This window comes from Podospora pseudocomata, chromosome 4, assembly GCF_035222375.1.
Source record: "Podospora pseudocomata strain CBS 415.72m chromosome 4, whole genome shotgun sequence".
Lineage (NCBI taxonomy): Eukaryota > Fungi > Ascomycota > Sordariomycetes > Sordariales > Podosporaceae > Podospora > Podospora pseudocomata.
In genome coordinates this window covers 1445198-1464527 of record NC_085888.1, presented here as the reverse complement: position 1 = coordinate 1464527, position 19330 = coordinate 1445198, and the positions used below count along the sequence as shown (strand labels likewise).

Genomic DNA, 19330 nt, shown 5'->3' with positions numbered 1-19330 from the left:
GGGCTCAATGCCGTCATCCAATGCCTCCCCTTTTTTTGCTGTCATTGCCCGAAGCACATGTCACCCCAGACGGACTGGATTTTGTTTACGGACTCAAATGCTCCCGAGTTGTCACGTCCCGCCAACCTCCATTTTTACGCTGCAAGATGAAGTACAGAAAAAGTCCCAACTACGTCAAAGAGCTACCTGAAGCAAACTGTGTTGCTCGCCAGCCCAGTCTGTCCATATTCATGTTTCGTGACCCCGACCCACCAGCTCAACTCTTTTTCAGATTCCTGGAATACCCACCCCCCAATCTTCCTCCAAGGCGAATATCTTGAACCCCTACTCCCACTAACCCATCGACCATGACTCCATAATGCCACGCTGAAAGAAAAACAAAAGACATTAAAAGTGATCGGAGAGCGAGAGAGAGACCGCCAGGTGATGACAACCGACTGCCTCTCCAGCTCAGGCCTTTTCTACTGTTTACATGTTTTCATCGAAAGAAAGACCCCGAAACCGCTGGACATCGTCCAGGGACATCTGGTGGCAGTATCGAACCAGCATAGCAATCCCGATTCCGATAACCCCAGATCTTGATGCCAGACCCTCCAAGTCAGGAAAAAGGCCGTGCCAAAATGCCGTGAGCAAAAGACGAGAGGCAAAAAACCCGTTCATAAGCTGCACCTTCTGCCTTCTAACCAGCCGGGCAAAACATATGCCCAAATTTTGTGTAAACCATATAACGCCAAACGCAATGCAGTTCCCAAGTGTCAATATGAACACGTGGATCACCCAATGATGCCGAGTTTGTTGCTTGTAAACTCGAAAAAGAGGACCATATCCCGCCCACCATCATAATATCGTAAACGGTGTCGTCTTGGTGTTGTTCACCGCCAGACTACTAGACGTCGCTGCCTTCGGGACCAAGACTCCAGGTGCGAATAAGGAATGGCACGTCACCGATAAAAGTCTCTTCCTTGAAGCCCAAGCTATTGTGCCAAAAGTCGGCCAAATTAACCACAGGAACAGGCTCCGGCTGAGACGCGATCCGCTCTTGATAGACACGCACTTGCATGTCGGTGCTTTCCAATAACTCCCATCGTCGCTTCTCCCGCGCCGCCCGAACCGCATCAATAATCCGCAAACGAGGTCCCGGCGGAAGAGGCCCGGCGTTGGAGCAGAGATTGGGGTGCTCCAGGACATGCTTGAGCAGGTCAAATGGAAGGTTCAACAATATCCTAGAAAAGAGACCATTGACCTGAGCGGGTGTGAATGGACTGCCGGGATAGAGCTGATCGACGTCAAATCCTTCTTCTGCCAGATCTCCGAACCGGATCTTAGACAGCCTTGGGTTGGCAGCAACACGCGACGACACGTGTGCATTAGGCGGATTTGGTCTGTAAGACGCCGACTGGTTGGCACGAGGGAGCCGAGAAAACCCACAGTCTCCCGCGTTCTCGTCCACATCAAAGCTCTGGGGAAGATGATAGATTATCCAGTTCAGAGTGCTGTCGAGGAACACATCGTGGGTCAAGCTGGGTCCCAGAGCCATGTTGTGCGAAACGAACCAAGCGGCGATACTGATCGTCTCCCACCCAAGCAATCTCCTTGCGCAGTCCGAAGCGATACCCCGAATCCGAGGACACAGCAACATCTGACCGGCAGCCCAGTAGCTAAGGGCGGTTTTGAGCTCGTCTTTGGCACTCCAGTAGCGTAATTGGCTCGGTAGGCTGCCGGCCGCAATATCCCAACCATATAGCGCACGGAGGCAATGCCAAAACACGTCCGGCCGAATCCATTCATCACGAACCTCTAATTTCAAGACACCGCCAGCCTGGACACCATCCTCTCCAATCTTCTCAGCAAGCATTGGACTGCGACCAAGCATAAGCCGATGCGCTGGCGTTCGAATGGCAGTGTTCAGTCGGCTGCAGTCGGGGTGATCCTGGAAGATGTGGCTGACTGGGACATTCACGTCCAGAGTACAATCACTGTACGAGTTGTCGCCCAGCGCAGCCCTAATGTAAGGCGACATCGAGTTCATATGGTGTGCTAATGCAGCCGCGGCCTCGGGGCTCATACCCCCGGTAGGATGATAGGGTCCAGAGCCGTTAAGTGTGGGTTGAACACCATTGGTGGTAGGCTGAGGACCACGAATTCCTCCCTGGCCGCCGTTGACCGGGCCAGCACCGCTCATGGTCGGATGAGTGCCGTTCATGGTTGGATGAGTGCCGTTCATGGTTGGATGAGTGCCGTTCATGGTTGGATGAGTGCCGCTCATGGTCGAATGCTGGTTGTAGATGTGATCTCCAATTTGGGAAGATTGTGAGCCGTGGTAGCTATGGGGAGTAGGTGGCCCGTGATGCTTTATGACAGTCGGCGGATAAGAATCTACTGTCGGTGATACCAACAAGGGACGGCCGTAGGCGTCAACAGCGGTGACTGGGAGAGCGGCAGACGGTGGGTATGGCACGATCCCAGGAGGGGGGAAACCGTAGCCACCCGAATGAGGGACAGGGGAGGAGGCGTTAGACTCGTGATGAGCAAACACCAAGCTTCCGTTACTGGGGCGAGGATGGTGGAAAACTGGCCGATTCGCAATGGCTGGGTGTGGGGCGGGGAGAGGAAGCTCAGGGGCGGGGAGAGGAAGCTCAGGGGCAGGGAGAGGAAGCTCAGGGGCTGGTGTTCTCGCCGGCTGCTCAAATGCGGGGTTGTGATGACCGGAAGGAGGAGGAGGGGCACCCGATACAAACGGTTGCTCTGTAGGCTCGGAACAGATGGTGGAAGAATCTGTGCGCACTCTGGGTTAGCATTGCTCACTATTCTATAGTGCAACTGGAGTAAAAGAGGTCATTGTCGCAAGATTTCGCTTGTGGGGTAGGAGGCAGACACGCCGTAGACCAAAACCCACACGCTGCAAGTCAACAAGCCAATGGAGGACGGCCGTGGACACCATTCTTTTGGGGAAGGGGAACCATTTCGCTTACAACAGTCGATAGCGTCAATCAGAAAAAGATACACGTACCTGGAGTATTGCTATTCGATGCGGTAGTAGATGATGTAGACGTAGCGACGTGAATGGTGGCAGCGGACGGTGTGGTAGCGTCATGATCGCCGGAATTCTTCTTCTCGGGGCTGGCAGGTCGGGTAGAAGGCTCGGCAACCTTTTGGGTAGACGGGGAAGGTGTGGCTGGCTGATTCGGGAGCCGCTTCACATAGCTGAGAGGGAGAACAGGGACAACGGGAACAACGTGAGAAGAAGCTTTCCGGGTAGCAGGCTTCTCAGCAGTGCCATTGGAAGGCGCCATTATGGGCGGCGGGTTGTATGCTGAGATCACTACGGTGAGTCGCTGCCGTGGAGGAAGTGAACGCCGGAGGATTCTGGCGAGGACGTGGTTGGTAGGCGGTAGGTGGTGGAGCTTCAAGTCGGACGACAGCGAAGGTCAGGAAGGCCTGATTACTTGGCAGCCATCAAAGATAGTACCTGGGGTTTGAGCTGGGTGCAACACGCTGCCTGGCTCTCTGTTTGCCATGTCAGGTGAGGGTTCACACACACACACACAGAGAGAGAGAGAGAGAGAGCGAGAGAGAGAGAAGAGGGGGGGGGGTAGAGAGGAGAGAAAGCGGCATACCATGCGATTGCTGCGGAGAGCGGCAGCGAACGTGGAGGATGGTGGTCGAGCGGTTTGCTGTTGCCAGTGATGATGCGGGCAACGTTGAGAGAGAGTCGCTGGTCGCAGGAGGTGGGAGCAGCAGCCAGAGAAAAAATGTTATAATGGGGGTTTTGATTGGTTGGTTGTCCGGTGGCACTCCACTTTTGACCCCGGTTCGGGTCTTGGACTCTTGTGGCCTCAAGCTCCAGAGGTTGTTCGATGAAGCCAGTCCGGCGCACTGTAAGAGGTTTCTTTCCTACGATGAAGCTCTCCATTCAGACATCTCCGAGCTGACGGCATCAGAAGGCGACCCGGAGTACGTTTGTGTAAACGCTAGAATCATATGTCCCTTTGGTCCAATGCAGGCCTCAATTGCGTGCAGGCCTTGGTGCTTTGGATCGAAGCATAGCATATTTAGCGTCAGCCCACCTAGCATTGGTGCCTGAGCACGATGGCACAGGACTCAGGAGGACATAGATAGGTGTCAACAGATGGGCATATATACAGGTTGTCAATGGAAACCACAGGCGTCTAAAAGTCGGCGTGCGGTTACACCAGGCATGCCTTATATAATGGCGTATGGAAAGATAGTCGACAAGTCTTTCGACCATCGTGCCATCCTAGATGGCATCTCATGGATAGCTCCAACAGCCGATCCAGGTCCGGCAGCGGACCCCAGCCCAGCCCACCCACCACAAACTCAAGCCCGGGATTCCGCTTCCTCCCAGCTTCTTCCTCGTTATCGTGACAAGTATGCCAGTAACCGTGCAACTCGACCAGGCTCCCAGATTCCTGGAAGGCGGTCAGTAAGAGAGGAAGGGTCCCTGCATTAAACCCGACCCAACCCAGAGACTGGAGTCACTGGCCGGCCATCCGTGCCCACATATTCCGTCATCAGCTTTGTGTGCCGTGTTGCAGTACTCAGCCGCGCAGGGCTCAAACAGATATCAGGACAGTAAACAATCAAACGGACCAAACGTTCAGACGGAATGAAAAGTATAATATTGTCCCATCAGAATTGTTTTCTTGTTTAATATGATACCGATGGCGGGGGCATCTTCGCCCTCTTTCTTCCGCTGACGTACTTGATCAGATCTGTCTTGGCGTCAAAAAAAGGAACAAGCTTCTTTGCCCCTCCAAGTGGTCAGTGCTGGCCCCCTGTCTTAGTGGCCACTAACATCAGGAGCCGAGCCACCGGGCCGGTCCGATAGCCATTCTTATCCGTACCGAGACCTCTTATCAAGGGCCAATCCATCTTTAAGTTGACCTCACTTGACCAACAACCACTAATTTGGACCAGACATACAATGTCCTCTTTAGGCATTCTTTTCATTCACTCACACATCCACGCGATTGCCAGTGAACCGAGTACTCGCCAGCACTTTCGGCATCTTAACACGTCCCTCACATTTACATAGCCAACCCTGGCTTGCTCACTTCATACTCACCTAACCCTTGGCTTGCACAGACCTGGCCTGTCCAGAAATGAAATGTTCTTTCATATTACAATCAGTGTACATCCAAGTAGTACCCCCCAATGTAATCGTTACATCCTCATATTTGACAGCCCCGGAAAGAAGCGTGGTTTTGCTCCCTGCCCCTGCCCCGTATCCGGGCTTCTCGTTGTTGTCATTGTAGTAGAAGATGGGCTGATAAACCCATGTTCTCGCCTTTCACTTCCACCATGATGTCTGCTATCAATACCATTACCCTGCCCACCACAAACCACCCCCTCCATCTCCATCCGCCCCTCCATCTCTTTCCCCTTCCCTTTATCCCCCCCCTCAACCGGCAAGCCGGCCAGGAAACCGCCCTCATACTCACTATTCTCCCTCTCATCATCCTCATCCAACGGCGGCGGCCTCCTATACTCATACCCCGGAACCTGCTCCCCAACCCCCCAAACCTTCCTCTCCCTTCCCCCTCCTCCACCCCCCCTCCTCATCAGCACCTCCCTAACCCCTTTACTCAACACACACCTCCCATCCCCCAACCCCCGTCTATGCCAATCCCACGGCCCCCCCTCAAAGGCAACCCTCTGATCCGCCGTCCCCAGCCTCTGTCCATACCGATTGAGAACAATACTCTCCCGGGTGAAAACCCCCCTCCTCCCTCCTCCCCAACCCCCCCATCCCTGTGCTTTACACCCCCGTCCTTGACAACCAGTTCCCATCCTGACCCCCCCGTCAATCTTGTTACTGTCCCACTCCCCGCATACCCCACACTCCCAGCGTACAGGGTCGATAAACCGTCCACTGGTGTACAACCCCCCAACAGTCCTAACAAGAAATTTCACCCCCCGTACCGGGTCTCGGCTGGAGGCTGGGCCAGCGTATAAAACACAGTTTACGCACTTTTTGTGGTGGCAGCTGGATGGGCGGAACAGGCAGGTGCTGTACATCTCTTCTGTTTCACCCACGAGGTGGACTGTTCCTACCGGGTCGACGAAGCCCTCTTCTGCGCACTGGCAGCAGAGCCAGCGATTGGTTTGGATTTGGGCGGGGAGGTGGGCGTTGCTATCGGTCGGTTGTTGTTGTCGGGATGGGGCGGGGGGATGGAACAAGAAGGAGAGGTTTCGGAGGTTGGAGGTTGTTTGGAGGGTTGAGACGATGTGTCGCTGGTGGTGGGGGTCGGAGTTGTTGTATTTTATTGTTGAGGGGGGGTATCGCACGGGGGGTTGGGATGGGCAGATTATTCGGGGGGAGGGGAGGCCTGGGGTTGGGAAGGTGAGGAGGGTGCGGGTTTCTGATGGGATGGAGGAGGCGGAGGGGGAGGGTAATGGTGGTGATGTTGTTGAGGTGATGAGGTGCGATGGGTGGTGGTTTTGGTGGTGGTGGTGTATCGGCTGCTGGTGTCGTATCGACGTAAGGGGGGTAGCGCTCGGCGGCGGCGGTGGTGGTGGTGGTGTCAAGGGTATCGCATGCGCTGATGGTGGTGGTGGTCGTCCCGGCGCAGGTTGAAGCGGTGGCAGCCCAGTTGACGCCGGAGAAAACCCCGGTGGCGGAGGCACACCACGAGACGCAAACCCCCCCGTCGGTCGATGGTGGTATCGATTGGCATGTTCGTTGTGATGGTGGTAGCCGTTCATCTCTGCTGTTGCTGCTGCTGCCACTTGCTGATGCGAAGGGCACCAACCACAGGGGTAGTGGGTGAACAAGCCCCTCGTCGCTCTTCGCAACCCAGACAGCGACCTCCAAAGCCCAGTACCTCTCACAGACACGAAAACCAGCACGCCTTTTAACCAGTGACACCACCATGCAGCAAAATGGGTCTGATCCGGACGTTTGGGCTCCCTCGACACGATCGATGACCAGATGCAAGAGATAGATGGAAAGGAATAAAGCTGTGCAGACCGGGGAGCGGCGGCCCGGACGGCCATGTAGCAGAACAAGATAGGGACACAAAGGTATGTATGCATTGCCAGCGAGGCCTGGCAGCTCTACTTTCTCCCCCAACCTATTCCTCGAATATGCCGCCGAGGCAAGCAGCTAGCCTTCGGCTGCCAGCATAATTGCAATCAATCCATTCACCGTGCCGCCGCCCTCCTCGCTCCCAGATGCCCCGATCAAATATTGACTGCCCATCAAGGCCCTTCCCCCACTCCCCTATGCAGCAGCCCGGTCAGAGTCCAAATCCCTCTGTTCTTCTCCTTTTGCACAGTTGTCAAACCTACTCCCTCAGCCCGAGACATTGCCGAGTACGTGTAACCAGGCACCTGCTTGACATCCAGGAATGGCATCATCGCTTTGTTCACAATTCATGGATACCTTGAGGACACGTACAACAGTTTGCATGGTTAAAAAGAAATCCCTTCAACATGTAGGGACCTCAGATTTAGCTACAACACAGTTTCTTTGGTACCTTCACAGAAACTAGATGACGTATACCCGAGTGACAATCATCCTAGACGAAAACACCAAAGATCCCATCAAACTTCCCAAGCATCCGTACATGCCTGGTGCCCAACCATAGGTATTCGCCACCAGCGCCGATCAGCAAACAACGCACCATCCCCTCTTTCTTTCTTGACCTACTTCAAAGTCCAACTCCCAATACTCCTGAATAAAGTGATCCTGGTCATCCTTGAAGTTATCCACGGCCGGATGGATCTCTTCAACCTTGAGCTCATTGTAGAGCTCCTCCGAGAACACGCCGGTCTTCTGACCACGGCGCTTGAAGTCTTGGTACAACTCGTTGGTCAAACGAATGGGCTCAGCCCCAACTGCCTTGAGAAGCTGCAAATGGCGAATGCCGCAGTTCTGGTGCGTGTCAATATGGGGCGAGATACCCGGAACCTTGTAGCGCACAGGGCGGATGGACTGCAGCTTCTGGATGAGGTCCAAAACGCTTCCTTGGTACCGCTCCGGCTCCGGGAAGGGGACCAACCCGGCGATGGTCAGCCCAGAGATCATTCCTCCGAGGTGCTGATGGTTGCAGGATTCTTTGATGTCGGCGGTGGCATCGCCAGCGCGACAGTATTGACGAGATCCGTTGATCAGTGCCGTCAGGGGCTCATCGATGCACTTGTGCAACTTGCGAAGGCAGAACAGCCGATACTTGGACATGCATTCTAAAAATCACAGGTCAATTAGTCAATGCGCCATCAAGAGAATTCCGTGTAGGTTTCTCAGTCATGTCCTTACCGATCAAGTGGTCCGGAATTCTTCCAGCGAAAGGACCATCGGCGCCCGTAAGGACGCCGTCCTGAAGCGTAGCCTCGCGGGCAACCTTGGGAAGAGTGCGGGAGAACCAGCGGCCCTCACCAAAGATCCAAGTCATCACCATGACCCGCTCGTTGTTGAGATTCTCCCCGGCCATGATGATATAAAAATTCAAATCATGAATCAACCACTTCTCGGCAAACGGCACAATAACGTGTGCCACATCGTACTTCTCCACTACCTGGGCCTACCAAAGTGTCAGCCAACAAGCAAGATCAATCATCCAGGCATATTCATGTACATACCAGGCCATAGAGCTCAGAAATAGTCGGACGAATGCCAAGTTCGTGGTACTTGTGGTGAAGGATAGAAAACACAACGTTCAACCCAAAAGGACTATCGTCTTTATCCGTCATCATGATAGCATTGGCAGCATTGCCGAATTTCGCCTTCATGGCGCCCGAAGCAGAAATCAGGGCATCCTTGCGGACATGAGCATACCTGTTGAAGCTGACATCGTTAGCAATCAAACACCTCTCCGACACATGGCCGCCAAAGCAAAACAAGGAGTTGTCTTACCCGTAACCGAGAGACGCGGCGTTACGGACACGGACATACATGTCGGCGTCTCGATGGTATGTCAGGATTTGGACCTTTTGACGAATTTGGACAGGGGGGCTGTCGTCACACTCCTGCTGAACATCGGAATTGTTGGAGCCGGCGGTCTCTCCCTTGGTGTTCTGGAGAAGATTCTCCGAAGAAGACTTCGCAAGCTTCATGGTATTGGCCTCGTCGGAGATAACGGGACTCTCCTCCTGAGTCGTGACGGCATAGTCAGAGCCGGAGCTCTCCTTGTTGATCTGAGGGCCCAAAGCAGCTTGATCCTCGGCCTTGACGGGAGTCTTGGGAGGGCTAGGCGGGCTTTTGAAATCGATGCCGCGATCAGAGCCAGAGGCGCTCTCCTCCTTGATCTCAGCCTTGATGGAGGGACTGGACGGGCTCTTGAACTCAAAGCCGTGGCCAGAGCCAGAGGCATTTTCCTCTTTGATCTCGGTCTTGATGGAGGGGTCATTCTCGCCAACATCGATGGGAATCTCGTCAGTCTCGACAGCAGCGACAGACTCAGACTTAACCTTGTGCTCGTGCTCGATATCAGCAGGAGCTTCAACCTTGACACTGGCCTTGCTGTCGACACGATCGTCGGTCCCGACCTTGACGTCGACCTGGTACTCGGAGCCGGCAGGAGTCTCAGTCTTGACAGACTGCTCTTTGTCGGCAGCAGCAGACTCATCCTTGACGACCAACTTGGTCGTCAGAGGGGACTTGGGGCGATCGGTATTCTTGCCGCCTCTGCCTTTGCCGCCCTTACGCTTGCCGACCTTTTTGCCCTTGCCGGCCTTGCTGCCCTCGTGGAAAGAGGAGCTCTTGGAGTACTCGGAGCCACTCTCACACTTGGGGGTGTCGGCCTTGGGGTCGACCTTGGGAGAACCCGCCATGGAAGCCAGCTTGGCCTTCTGGTAAGTCAACATCTCCTCGAGGGAATTGATGAGACCACCGTCGGGGAGTGAGCCCTTCTGTGGCGGGTTAGCAGCAGATCCATCCATCGCGAGATCTTCAAGCGACTTACCGGGCCGGTGACAGCGGGATTCTTGCCGTTGTCAGACATGGTGATGATTGGGATCTTTTTGATTGTAAGGAAACCAAAAGGAGGATTGGGTGAGAGGACGTAGGTGCTCGAGCTGATGATCTGGTCTCGAGATGGGTTGCAAATCGTCGAGACAAGCAATATGAGGGAGAGAAGAGAAGAGAAGAGAGAGAGGATAGGAACGGCGGGAGTGGGAGTGGGAGTGAAAAGTCGGAGCCTTGTGCCCCTCCGGGACCCGCCGGCCATGTGAATAGGCAGGCGGGGGCCGAAGCATTACTCCAGAAGGTGCTCCCGGTGCCGGGCCGGAGCTGTCCGGCGGAGCTGTGGCTGCCGGTGCCTAGCCGATGGTAATCTCGTTGAAAATCGTAACATCAAGGGCCGTGAGGTAGGTTTGCATTCTGTGGAGGAATGCAAGGCTCCATGGAGAAGTCAAACAGCATGGACTAGACAGGGACACTGCGTCAAGGTTGAATGCTGAGCTTTTGGCAGATCACGTTCTCTTTATGTATAAATATCTCACTGTACACTCCTTTGAGCACCATTTCTTTTGTCAAGCAATATCACAAGTTCACCTACATGCTTCAAATCAACTGTTTGGGTTCCAGAACTCAACACGTTCATCCACATAGCCATGATAGTAAACCTAGATTGGCTTTCATCATTGTTTGAATGACCCAATCTACGAAACAATGCCTTCATATAGAAACTTGCTTCATGTGCACCCCCTGATTCTGAATGTGCATCCCCTATTACTCCTTTGTGCACGCCTCTCAAGGGTCAGGGTTATAGGTGCGGTTTTCAACAAACAATAGTCTTTAAAGATTGCTCAGAGAGTAACCAAGAGCCACAACCACTGTGTTCAACCATGCCTTCCACACAATGGAACTTTTAGACGGCTGTTCTCGAGTATCACATAGACGGGGAACAAGGACCCTCCCTTTATCATTGCCGTGAGGATGTATCGGTTGATGTGAGTGATGTAGTCCAACACACTCGACACGACCCTTGCCTTTGATTAGACCATTCTTGGCATCGCTGAGCTCCCTGACAACATGGTCGGGCAAGCTATACATTTGACAATTACGCACCCAGTGCTGGCATTACTGTCAGCAGCAACATCTACATGTGTGGAAGCCATGCTGAAAATAGCTTTAATTGATGGTCTAGCAATTAGAAGATCTTGACTATACAGTGATTTGTACGGGAATCAGGATAGCCGAGTGGGTGTGAGGTCTCTACAATAAATGCTGATGAGCAAGAGGCAGTGCTACAGCTATAACCCTCAGGGTTTATAGGGGGTGCACAAGGAGTAAAGGGGGGATGGGTTGCACATGGAGCAAGTCCCTTCCTATAGGTAATCCAATGTAAATATGCATAAAAACCTTAAACCATCCAAGCAAAAGTTGGCAGGCGGGCTTGAAAACGCTGCTCTTCGGGCTTGCAAACGCTGCTGTCCAAGGTGCCCGGCGCCAACAAGCGAGCTCGTTGCGCCGACACGCGGGCTGTTGGCACTGGCACGCGGACCGCTGGCACCGGCACGCAGGCCTCTAGCGCCAGCACACGGGCAGATCAGAAAACCTCTGGCACCGGCACACGGGCTGAGCAAAGAACTTCTCGCGCCGGTATACGGCTAATTAGAAATCTTTTGTCAGGTCCACTCCACACCTTGGTTGCTCTGGATTACGGTTTTGTTGCTTCAAAAATATTTCACACACTTTGTAGCTTTTCTTTTCTCTCTGTTGGATTTCCACCGTCATCACTTTTCTCACCACTTTCGCCTCGCTTTTTGCACCAGTGACCACTGTCCGCTATCCCACAACTTCTGCACAGGTGCGCGGGCTGATCAGAAAGCTTTGGGCAACAGTTAGTGAAGAGATGAGAGCAAGGAGATATGATCTTGGTGTCCTTGAGGGGTTTTGTATTTGCTACACCTGGCTTAGAATGGTTTAACACTATTTACATCACACATATTGTATCGTGCGCCTCTTTTTAGGCAACACACTATTGATATCCTATGCCGACAAACACCGCAGGTTCTTAGCCGTGCGTAATCGATCATTAGCCGTCGGAATGTCTCGGCTGTGCTCGCGGCGAGAAAAGGGGTATTATGGTGAGTAAGTAGGTACGGTAGACTTACCAGTTGTTGCTAGCAGCAGGTTATGGTAGAGAATATACACATCTTTCCCCTCTTATTTGGACTGACTGATATCGCAAACCGTGTGACATGAACCGACCTTAACCAAGCACAGTTTCTGGCGCTGGCACGCGGGCTGATTGAAAGGCTTCCGGCGCTGGGGCACGCGTTGAGACCTCTAGCACTGAGAAGCATGACACTGACATCAACATCAAAAAGAGAGCAAGGTTAAAGCCAAGACCAAATTACAGGTAAAGGTCAGGTTTCCTACTTGGTGTAAACACAAAGCCGGAGCCAACATTAAGTTCATTACTAAGGCCGAAAATGGGATCATGGAGATGCCGACATCAAGGTCGAGAGCAAGGTTAATGCCGAGTCTACTTTCTAGGTCAGATCGACTTTGGCGGCAGGCACAGATCAAGACATAAGGCGGGCTCCCATCCAGCAAAATCCATCGGAATCTGTGACGGCAAGGGCATGCTGAGTGGGCACTCAACTAGGAAATCCAGGCGTGAAGGAGTGGGTTGAGCCTTCACCATGCTATGAAAGGCCGAATCCACTGAACAATGCCTTCGCATATAGTGAAGAAACATGGCCCATGACCACAGGACCCCAGTGGCACATAAACATACAACAAATCATCAAACCTAAAAGTCAGTGATCCAATCTCATTCCACCAAACAGTTCTCGCCCTAAAAACCATCATCTAGGTACACTCCCAAAACCCCCTATCACAAATCCCTCACCATCCAAACATTCCCCTCCTTCTCCCCCCCAGGATAAACCCTAAACCCAACCCCCTTATAAAACCTCACAACCCCTCTATTCTCCCCCGCAACCCCCAACTGAATCCCCCTCCCATAATCATACCCCTTCTCCCTCCCTTTCACCCCCTCCACCCCCTCAACAAACCGTCTAATCATCTCCCTCCCAAACCCCCTCCTCTGCCACCCCTCCAACAAATCAATATGCAACATCCCCCTCCACCCCTCCACAAGCTCCCTCTTCCCCTCCACCCCCTCAAGCACCAACCACCTAACACTATAAGCCGTCTGGGCCAAACACCTCTCATTCACCCTCTTTCCCCCCTCAACCCCCCCAACCCACCACTCCTCCAACCTCTCCATCTGCTTCGGAGGCGGTACATCCCTCCTCCCCTGCTCACTCCCCAACACCTCCTCCACATACCTCGGATACATTTCCTCCAGCGCAAAAACGTCAGGCGTCCCTATGACATACCCCACCGCCCTGCCACTCCCATCATCAAGCACAAAACAGTGCTCAGGAAAGAGGTGCGTGAACTGCAACGTCCAGAGGTAGGGCGCCATAGCCACACAGGCCGGGGACGAGGCGAGCGAAGGGGGGAGGGTAGCTCTGCACTATTTGATGGATCAACATTATTATCAAGAAACAAAAGAAAGGGGGTGGGGGAGGAGAAAAACATGCAATAAACTTGCAGTCCTCCGTGTCCTTTGGTTCAAAAGGGCGGATGAATGCCATGGTGAGGACGAGGTGACGTCGGAATAAGTGGGGCCGGTTGGGTAGGACGGGGCGAGTGCCTTGAGCAAATGAAGCAGAAACTAAAAGAATTGGCGAATTTGACAAGCACTCCTAACCAACATGTGGCTGTATATGACAATAAATGCTGTTGTCAAGGCTGTCCTTCTCCTAATCAAGTTACAATTCCCAAGAGAGAATAGTGCAAAATCCGGACCTCGAAGCGGGGGTGGTGGTGAGAGAGCAATACATGAGCCGCATGCAAAGCAACGCCACCAATGGGGTAACTTCGGTTGAGATCCACGAAACATCAACCCCCCTCATCCTCCAAGCATAGCCCCTCCAGCGGCAGCCTTCCACATCAGCGACACTCTCAAACCCAAAAACCTTCATTTGACTGATTGTTTGTTTCAATTTCCTCAACTACAACTACAAGATCCCCCATCCACCAAGCCCCCACTCAAATGTGGCTCTGATACGCTACATACAAAAAACATCTTCCACAATAAATCCAGCGACTGGTAAATAAAGCGCGGGTACTCGACCCGCTCAGTACAGAATCAGTCGGTCCTCACAAGTAAAAAAGCTGTCAGCGATACAAAAATAAAACAAGAAAAAAACATCAACATATGGGATATCACTTCTTTTGAACAATACCAGAACCAGCCAGTCCAGAAACCCATTAACAACGACCTAACAAACAAAAAAAGAAAAACCAAACCAGTTCAAGCTCCGCCCCCTTTCCACCCTTCCCAGTCCACATATGTATACACACCTAAACGCAGTCTAGTTTTACAAAGGTATCTCGGGTTTTCATAGCCTCATGACCTTGGCCTGGGCCAGATGTACATAAAGGAAAATAAACAAATATATGAAAAAAAAAACATGTCTGCAAGACAATGGAGAGAAAAACACGGGGGAATATTAGAAGAGAACAACGGGTACGAGGAGACAAGGAAAAGTTGGTGGTGGTAGCAGTGATGCTTAAATCATGCCACCGGGGCCCATGCCTGGGTTCATTCTCGGCAGAGGGCCCTTGGCAAGAAATGGTGGGCTCTTGTCCCGAGTTCCGCCAGAGGTCCTGGGGCTTGGGGGAGTAGGTCCATCGGAGGGCCTAGCCTTGCGCAGTCTGCGGCGGCCCATCTCGTCTTCGCTGGCATGGTCAAGACTGGAAGCACTGTGGTTCGCTTGGCTGGCGAAAGGCAACCTCGGGGCAGCCATGCCGGAATCTTCCGTCATGCGCCCAGCACTCGAATCATCTCGTCTGCGTCGTGGATTGATCGGAGGCAGAGGCGGCGGCGCACCCCCGCGACTGCTCGAACGTGACCTCGACTCCGGATACGGGCGTCCTCTATCGTTTCCATCCGGGCCCATAGCACGCTGGTGGGGGAGGTTAACGGTTGGGACGCGAGTGGTGGCTGACATGAGCGTGGGTTCGGAAATTTCTCGCTTGTCGACAATTCGCTTCGCATTCACCGGTCCCAAGGCTGGCGATTGAGAGACTGATGGTTGTCGACCTATCCGGGGACCGAACGAAGTGGGTGTTCCAACCGGCGAGGGCGATGCTCCAGCACCATAGGGCGACGGGGAGGGGAGGCCCATGGGAGAAATGGGTGAGGGTTGCCCGGGGTGGACGTCAATACCGAGGCGATTCGTGTGTAGAGCCAGATTTCCGACTGATCTCGACTGGTTGAGCATGGGAGAGGCGGCCGGCGACGGAACCCCGCGGCCGGGATAGGGATGAGGAGGCATGATGGGAGACCCCTTGATGTCAGTCCCTGGCAGACCAGGAGAGCGCATCATTGGTGTGCGAGCACTACAGGGAGCCAACTGGTCGTGAGACATAATGTTGCCGTTGGTCATCAGGCGAGGAGGGCGGCTATGCGAACGACCACCACCCTCCGATCTCTCTGAGCCACTGCGATCGCGTCCACTCGGGGAGTTGCTGTAGTTGCTTTCGTCACTGGGAGCACGTGGCCGGTATGTTACGGGAGGCGGTCTCCTATCGCCGCTCGGCGGCGAGCGTTGGTTCATGCTACGGTCAGCTCTAGGGGGTGGCTGAAGGGGTGTTTGGCCATCGGCAGCGGCTGATGTTTGCGTGGCTTGACGGCGCGCCAGCGTCTCCAGCTCCTTGCGTTTCTGAAGTTCCCGTCTGGCTTTCTGGAACGCTCTCAGACCAGGAGGAGTACGGGAACTGTCTTCATCCTCTGGCTTGGTCGCTGGTTCACCGCTAGTCGCTGATTCCGAAGAATGGCGGGTGTCCTGCGACTCGACCTCTTGCTGTCTGGACTCCTCTCTCATAGTGGCAAGTGTCGAGACATCCTTGTCATCGAAGGATTGCTTGGTTGGCAACGGAGACGTGCTCATGGTTGCAGCACCAATTCCCAGCAGCTTGGTGACTTTCGATGGCGCAGCGCTAGTGTTTCGCGATCGCTCCACAATGGAACCCTTGCTCGACTTCGACTTGAGGATACCAAGACTCAATGATGTTGATGATGGGGGAGGCGCCGCCTCTTGGGGCACAGGGGAACCGGCTCTGCTGCTATCGGACTCGACATACGACGTCAACTTCTCCCTGACACGACGGCGGGCATCGGCGAGCTGGGTGGCAAACTCATCGACTTCTTCTTCGGTGATATCGGCCTTGGCTTCGGGGGTTACATCTGGGTTAGCTGTCTCTGGGGCTGGCTCCTTGTCAGGGTTACCGCCGTAGTACGAAACAGCCCACTCTTGATCACCATTCATCCAAGGGTTTGAGCGGGACGCAAGGTCGTTAACAATAGATGGGCTGAACAGTGTCGTGTTGAAGCGGGAGTCAACGCCTGATGTCTGAGGTCCGCCGTCGTAGATCGACGAGTTTGTGCTTTCACTACGCAGGTGTTGGCGAACCATGCCGCTCAAGCCAGCCAAGCCGGGAGCTGGGCCCAGGGTTGGCGAATCGATCGGCACTGGCTCTTCAGACTCTTCAGACGATGTCTGGATGGTCGGAGGCGGGCTAGAAACCCTTCGGGTGACGGAGAGGGGGGTAGGCATTGCTGATTGCCTGAGAGCTGGGTGGTCCTCGTCAGCCGGGCGTTGGAGGTTGAGGTCGGGCGTGGAGAGAGACAGGTTTAGGTTGGAGATGATCGGTGGGGTTGGAAGCTCGGAGTCGGGAACCGGGGTTGGCGGCATCCCCTGTGAGGCTTGTGACGGCGGCGAAAGGTTGCTGCTGGCATCGAGGCTGATTTTTGGGGTAGGGGTCTCCCTGCCCTGTTGCAGCTGAATCTGGCGCTGGGCGTACGTGGATTCATCATACGGTTGCGATGGCTTCTGGAACATGCCAAGGGCCGTCGCCTTGCCAACATCGTTTGGCTGAATTGGCAGGAAGGGCTGTTCGCCGGTCTCGCTGATGGGTGGACTGAGAGGGGGTGCGGCGCCGAAGTTTGTCTTTGCTTCAGGCTGAGGCGAAGGCTTCCGAACTGAGCTCGCTGAGCTCACAGGAGACGCAGTGGTGGCAGAGCTGGGTGTCCTCAGATTTGGGGCGCTAGCCTTCGCCAACATTGCCCGTCTCTCGCTCACTGATCTGTCGAGAGCAAAGGCAGTTGAGGGGGAAGGTGCCGCGCCTGCGTCATTGCGGGTGCCAAAGGGTCTTTGGCGGGTCATTGTGTCGAGACGAGACAAGGCAGAGGATTGCTGCTCTTGTAGATCCTGATTAAGACCCTGCTCATACAGCCGTCTCGCTCTCGTGACGGGCCCAGTATTCGCGGTAGTCGAGGAAGTTGCCGCTGAGGACGGATCCTTGATGCTATTGGCAGTCTGAGAGGTAATCGAAGTGGCCGCTGTGGAGTTGCGAGCCAAGTTGGAAGCTGATGACATGGTTGAGGATGTCTCCCTTTTTTGGTCGTACGCACTGGGTGGAGGAGATGCCGACCGCGTTGGCTCAACATCTTCTTCGGGCTGATCTGACTGAGCCTCTCCTCTCTCCATAGACCTCTCCCGTTCAGCTTGTCTCCATTTCTGAAAAGCCGACATTGGAACGTCGTCGTCGTACAAAGCCCGTCCTCCCAGGCCTCCTGCAGCAGCCTTTGACCCAGCCGGAATTTTGTAAACTTTTTGTCGCCCGCCAAACAAGTTGTTGCCCTCTAGCGGCTTTGAACGGTTCATAACACCCCCTTTCACGTCAGTGTCATCCGACGCAAAAGAGTCTTTTCGCAAAAAAGTAGCAGCCCTGATCGACTCCACCTCAGCGATATCAGCCAAACCAGCACCACCAGCGAACCCAAAGTCGGCCATACGGGACTGTCGATTTGGGTATAATACGCTGTCATCGCTGGCCTTCCCAATCTTGGTGTTTGGATCATCTTGTTCCCTCAACATGGAGAACCGGGCGGAGAGGTTAGACATCAACAGACTTGTCCGGAAATCATCGGTGGAAGGAAGAGCAGTGGCGAGATCGAACTCTGGCTTGGTCTCCTCCTGCTGAACCTTTTTGCGATTGCGAAACCCTCTGAAGGGAAGAGACGACTGCTCCGAGTCCTCACTCGACCGAGTCGTCGGCGCCTCCACCTCCTTCTGCTTCTTCTTTGTCCTGAACCGGTTCATGTTGAGAAACTGTTTTTCTATTCAATCGATGAGCAAGCTTGTCGATTCTTGACTTGGTGATGCACCGCGCAGGAGAGGCGGCAGATGAAGATGTAGCGAAAGGGGCGGTGAAATTGACCAATACAACTCGGGTGGATATCACACAGACTGGATGAAAAGGGAACCTGTCAGCATAATTCATTTGCACACATTGGCGGGTTTTCACTCATAAAGAGTTGGGATGTGAAGCTGGGTGTGAAGTGAAGGTGAGAACAGCGGTCTACCAATATGATCGACAAGAGCCCAACGCCCTTGCCTGACCAAAATTGCCTTCTCCGAGTCCCCGATCCTTTTCCAACGAGTTGGGGCAACCGGGTGAATTCACAGGGGAGCGGTCCAGCTCCGACTGGCAGACCAGGTTATAGGGCGGGGGAATGTTGATCAGGTGCTCACTCACCATTAGCGTGGCCAAAAGAGTTGATGTCTCCCAGCTAACAGCCTAGCGTCCACCAAAAAAAACCAGTTCAAAGGGATTGCTGTGGAAACATAAACAAGTTGGGAGGCAGTTCCAGTGAAATAAACGACCAAGATAGGAGTGAAGCGGCGGGCGCAGGCTATCGAATCGACATGCGGTACGGAGTTAAACGGCAGTGGCACGTTGATGCTGCACCCTCCCGTGGATGGTTCCTGGCAGAATAGCCCGGCGGCAGTAGTTGACTTCGGTACTTCGTATTGAGCCCTGGACTGAGCTGAGCTGAGCTGCTTGGGCTGAAGAAGGGTGGCAAGATGTGAAGAAGATATCGAGGAGTTCGGATCAAAAGAATGTGTCTCGTGTGGTCTTTCTTCGGAATCGGTCGAGTGCTACGCGGGTGGTCGGTTCGACAGGCAAATGAGCGGATCAACGAGCGTGTTGCGAAGGGAAAAGAGCGGCGCGAGAACAGGACCGGCAGTTGAAGAAAGCGTCGACAGGTGAGGTGAGGTTGGAAACCTAGAACGGGGGGGGATCTGACGAGATTTTGGATCTGGGGAAAAGCAGCAGGACCTTGGGAGAAGACAAGCCAGGTCCAGCGGCCCAGGGCAAGATTGCATCCACGGCACACTCCCAGCGCAGGTGGAGATCAAGTCAGGCAGGCCAGCATCTCGCTGTCAAAACCGCCGAAGAGGGGCGTGTGCCTAAGACCCCGAGACATCCCGG

The 19330-nt window shown here is 54.0% G+C and overlaps 5 protein-coding genes across 5 annotated transcripts; all 5 read right to left on the bottom strand.

Moving 5' to 3' along the window:
• Positions 1 to 886: 886 nt before the first annotated feature.
• Positions 887 to 3293, bottom strand: QC762_403700 (uncharacterized protein; the record flags this gene model as incomplete). The annotated part of the gene is made up of 3 exons (XM_062889825.1): positions 887 to 2614; positions 2657 to 2775; positions 3011 to 3293. The coding sequence occupies 3 exons, from the start codon at positions 3291 to 3293 to the stop codon at positions 887 to 889; spliced, it is 2130 nt and encodes a 709-aa protein (XP_062743421.1).
• Positions 3294 to 5184: 1891 nt separating this feature from the next.
• QC762_403710 (uncharacterized protein) lies at positions 5185 to 6726 on the bottom strand (the record flags this gene model as incomplete). Its single annotated transcript, XM_062889826.1, has 1 exon — positions 5185 to 6726. The coding sequence occupies one exon, from the start codon at positions 6724 to 6726 to the stop codon at positions 5185 to 5187; it is 1542 nt and encodes a 513-aa protein (XP_062743420.1).
• A 701-nt stretch (positions 6727 to 7427) lies between these two features.
• Positions 7428 to 10278, bottom strand: QC762_403720 (uncharacterized protein). Its single transcript, XM_062889827.1, is given in 6 exon segments — positions 7428 to 8208; positions 8282 to 8546; positions 8605 to 8800; positions 8879 to 9873; positions 9927 to 10252; positions 10266 to 10278. The coding sequence occupies 5 exon segments, from the start codon at positions 10188 to 10190 to the stop codon at positions 7631 to 7633; spliced, it is 2298 nt and encodes a 765-aa protein (XP_062743419.1). The 5' UTR covers positions 10191 to 10252; positions 10266 to 10278; the 3' UTR covers positions 7428 to 7630.
• Positions 10279 to 12809: 2531 nt separating this feature from the next.
• Positions 12810 to 13578, bottom strand: QC762_403730 (uncharacterized protein; the record flags this gene model as incomplete). Its single annotated transcript, XM_062889828.1, has 2 exons — positions 12810 to 13452; positions 13532 to 13578. The coding sequence occupies 2 exons, from the start codon at positions 13576 to 13578 to the stop codon at positions 12810 to 12812; spliced, it is 690 nt and encodes a 229-aa protein (XP_062743418.1).
• Positions 13579 to 14559: 981 nt separating this feature from the next.
• Positions 14560 to 18156, bottom strand: QC762_403740 (uncharacterized protein; the record flags this gene model as incomplete). The annotated part of the gene is made up of 1 exon (XM_062889829.1): positions 14560 to 18156. The coding sequence occupies one exon, from the start codon at positions 18154 to 18156 to the stop codon at positions 14560 to 14562; it is 3597 nt and encodes a 1198-aa protein (XP_062743417.1).
• Between the last annotated feature and the right edge of the window lie 1174 nt (positions 18157 to 19330).

What these genes read in the sequence shown, in the direction of transcription:
- QC762_403720 (XM_062889827.1), bottom strand. Translation starts at nt 10,190, where the DNA reads ATGGCCGGCGGGTCCCGGAGGGGCACAAGGCTCCGACTTTTCACTCCC. An exon ending in ATCCCGCTGTCACCGGCCCG is followed by an intron (nt 9,874 to 9,926) that starts GTAAGTCGCTTG and finishes AACCCGCCACAG; the next exon opens with AAGGGCTCACTCCCCGACGG. An exon ending in GCCGCGTCTCTCGGTTACGG is followed by an intron (nt 8,801 to 8,878) that starts GTAAGACAACTC and finishes CAGCTTCAACAG; the next exon opens with GTATGCTCATGTCCGCAAGG.